The sequence below is a fragment of the Bombyx mori genome, chromosome 15, assembly GCF_030269925.1.
Source record: "Bombyx mori chromosome 15, ASM3026992v2".
NCBI lineage: Eukaryota > Metazoa > Arthropoda > Insecta > Lepidoptera > Bombycidae > Bombyx > Bombyx mori.
In genome coordinates, this window is record NC_085121.1 from 836406 (window position 1) to 839983 (window position 3578).

The following is a 3578-nucleotide window of genomic DNA, read 5'->3' on the forward strand; positions in this document are numbered from 1 at the left end:
TGAATTCATTTTTAAGTCGAAATAATATGACGTTTATAGGTCAGACTTTATCAACAAAGGCAGCAAGTCACAAGGACTTTTTTGTAGATTGCTTACAAAAAGTTTGATAGTTTTTTAAACAAACACACACACACACACACACACACACACAAACACACACACACACACACACACACACACACACACACACGCACGCACACACGCACACACACACACGCACACACACACACACGCACACACACACACGCACACACACACACGCACACACACACACGCACACAGACACACGCACACACACACACACATCGGGTGTGAGGAGACTGTTCTTGAAAATGGTGATGGTAATTCCTAATAACATTAGAAATGGTGACTTCAAAAATACATTTTAATGTAGGTTTTTTACGATTGACGATCAGTACAGGGTGACTGGCAAGAGCTGGATGAGAGAAGCCGAGGATCTGTGGCATGCAATTGGAGAGGCCTCTGTCCAGCACTAAACTGGTATAAGCTGATGATATGATATGAAGGCTTTTTGAGATTATACACCGTGTACATCAGTTTAAAATCACCTAGTACCACGCTCTCAGGTGACGGTTCGCTTCAAAGGTGCCGGTAAGTCACATTGCTGGTGTGAGCAATCGTGAGTTCAATCTCAGTTCGGTTACTTTACAGTTACCGCGCTCACGAAAGACTAAGACTGCATATATTTAGAACAAGAAGCGATTTTGGAGTCGTATTTGTTTCTAATGATTTAGGATTGTTTTCTTTTTTTAAAATCTTCGAAATTTTTGAATGAAAGATTCGTGGTTCTGAAATCTGATACTTACTTTTTGATACGGCATAGTGAAAATGAAATAATAGAAGTTGTTGAATCGAATCTATTAAGTATTAAGAATCCACTTTTATCGTTCGCTCCGCTATACTCTCACACCAAAATTGAACTTATTAGAGTCATTATGTTAATGGAACCCTAAGGCTAATTACAGTCATCATAATGACAGGTGACTTTTTTTTATTAACGACAAGCGAAAGGAGTAGAGAGTAAACTGACTATACCAGATTGTTTTCCTCAATATCCTATCATTTGACTATCGAATATAATCTGTTATCAGTTCTTATCTGACAAGAACTGAGACGAGCAATGGAACTTCGAGAGCTGGGCACTTGTCCGGGTTGACCAACTGAAATAAAGGAGCCCTTACCGTATTACTGGTGGTAGGACCTCTTGTGAGTCCGCGCGAATGGGTACCACCACCCTGCCTATTTCTGCCGTGAAGTAGTAATGCATTTCGGTTTGAAGGGTAAGGCAGCCGTTGTAACTATACCTGAGATCTTAGAACTTATATCTCAAGGTGGGTGGCGCATTTACATTGTGGATGTCCATGGGCTCCAGTAACCACTTATCAACAGGTGGGCTGTGAGCTCGTCCACTCATCTAAGCAATAAAAAAAAAGAAAATATTGTATTAAAACCAAATTAAATTTTACTAAAATTCGGCTTAAAATGAATTATGTCAAATAATTTATGAACGAATTTGACGGCGGCTTGGATCGTGAATTTGATTTTTAGAATAAATAACTCAGATTAATTTAGCATTGTTAAGTACGACAAAGAAGTAGGTATTCTTACTGTTGCTTCGCTTTTTATAACCGAACGCGTAGGTTCGGCATCATTTGTACCAATGTTTACACAAATATTTCAAATAAAAACGAAGACCTTAATGAACAAAACAGAGAAAACAAATGCACTCACTCCATAAACTCAGGTTAATATTCAATTATTAGGAGTGTGTTATGATAATCAACACAAATAAACCTTAAAGGATCTTAATCTAAGGATCTTATCTACCATACTCCTCTGAAACGGTTTGACCGATTTTTATGAAATTTTATACGCACGTTCAGTATAGGTCTGAGAATCGGCTACTATCTATTTTTCATACTCCTAAGTGATAAGGGCTGTCTTAATTATTTTTTGTCCTTTTTTTTTACATTACTTATATGGTTGAATGAGGTTTTGTTATTTTTATATTCCCTCATTGTTCACAGCGCTACATGCTTCTTTCACTCATTTAGCACATCCTTACACACTTAGAATAAGTTTGTTTGTTTTTTTTCTTCACTAGAACTTCTTCAGAAATCTTATATATGGCAAAACAACGTTTGCCGGGTCAGCTAGTGATACTATAAAAATTATAGATTGTTGTATATTATATAAATAATAATAGTATTGGAATATTTTAGCGCAGTTTCTCAGCGTTTCCCTTTCACCGTCACGATTCTAGCGAGCTGGTCGCGGGCTGCACGCGAATCCCAACTCAATTGTGCCTACACTGTTGCGGAAAAAACGAATTATTTTATTTTATTAAGTCGTGCGTACGAATTATTTTATTTTTTTTTTTCCGCTTCCGGTGACAGAATAATAAAGACGTGTACTCGTTTGCTCTTAAAATAATATTAAGTTTTACCTTAATACTCAAATATATCAAGTGTAAAAAGTCACAATTCAAGATAATAGAAGATACTTTATATAAAAATAAACAAGAAAGTTTGTGAACAGTGTTAATGTGCAACCTATTTATGAGAAATGAAAAAATAACCTCTTGAGATTATTATTTTTATATTTTATTTTGAGGGTATTTATTTTGATAAATACAGAGTGAAGTAAGTCACAGTTTAAGCCACAGACAATTCGACAATTTACATTCAAGCTAGGCAACTTTCAGAAACTATATCGATATAATCGGGGTTGCCAGATCTACTTTAAAATTATACCAGAATCATCTTAAAACGATCTACGAAAAATCGTAAAACAAAAATTTTCACTGAAAAATGGATAATCAAATGCAAATATTATTAGAAAAAATTCAAGAGCAAATGAAACAACAGACTATCGCTATAACAGAAGCTGTAACTAAAAATGTAGTGCAACAAATTGATGAACGATTTAAAATGATAGACGACGAAAACAAACAACTTAAAAATTCAGTCAAAGAACTTAAGGAGAAAATTAAAGGTCTGGAAATGGCTAAAAAGAAAACTAACATACTACTCTTTGGAATAAAGGAAGACAAACAAGAAGGGTTAAGTTTGGTAAAATACATATCTGAAAAACTTAATTGTCATCTAGGATTAAGCATACAAGAGCACGAAATTATGAATATCTATAGAATTGGAAAGATAAAAACTACGCCTCGACCTATTTTAATATCCCTTGTATCGTACTGGAGAAAAATGGAAATAATGAGGTCCAAAAATAAACTACCCCAGGGTATTTATGTGAAGGAAGATTATACTAAAGAAATATTAGAAGCACGCAAAACATTACAACCAAAACTTGAAGAGGAACGAAGGAAGGGTAACATAGCATACTTAAAATTAGATAAACTAATAATCAAGAGCCAAACGGATGCTAATCGAGAAAAAAGGAAAAGAGACCCATCTTCTTCGCCCAATGTCAGCACACCACGAAAAGAAAATGAATTGTACGTAGCTCCGAAGAAAGTCAACACAACTAATGCGTACGAATACATGGCACGCGTAAAATCAAACTCATTAAGAGAGAAAACCAATGTATAG

General features: G+C 35.2%; 1 protein-coding gene across 1 annotated transcript; it reads left to right on the top strand.

The window, feature by feature from the left end:
* Window positions 1-2831: 2831 nt before the first annotated feature.
* Window positions 2832-3578, top strand: LOC119629541 (uncharacterized protein PF3D7_1120000). Its single transcript, XM_038015653.1, has one exon. The coding sequence runs from the start codon at window positions 2832-2834 to the stop codon at window positions 3576-3578; it is 747 nt and encodes a 248-aa protein (XP_037871581.1).

Coding starts and splice junctions, on each gene's coding strand:
- LOC119629541 (XM_038015653.1), top strand. CDS start 2,832: ATGGATAATCAAATGCAAATATTATTAGAAAAAATTCAAGAGCAAATG.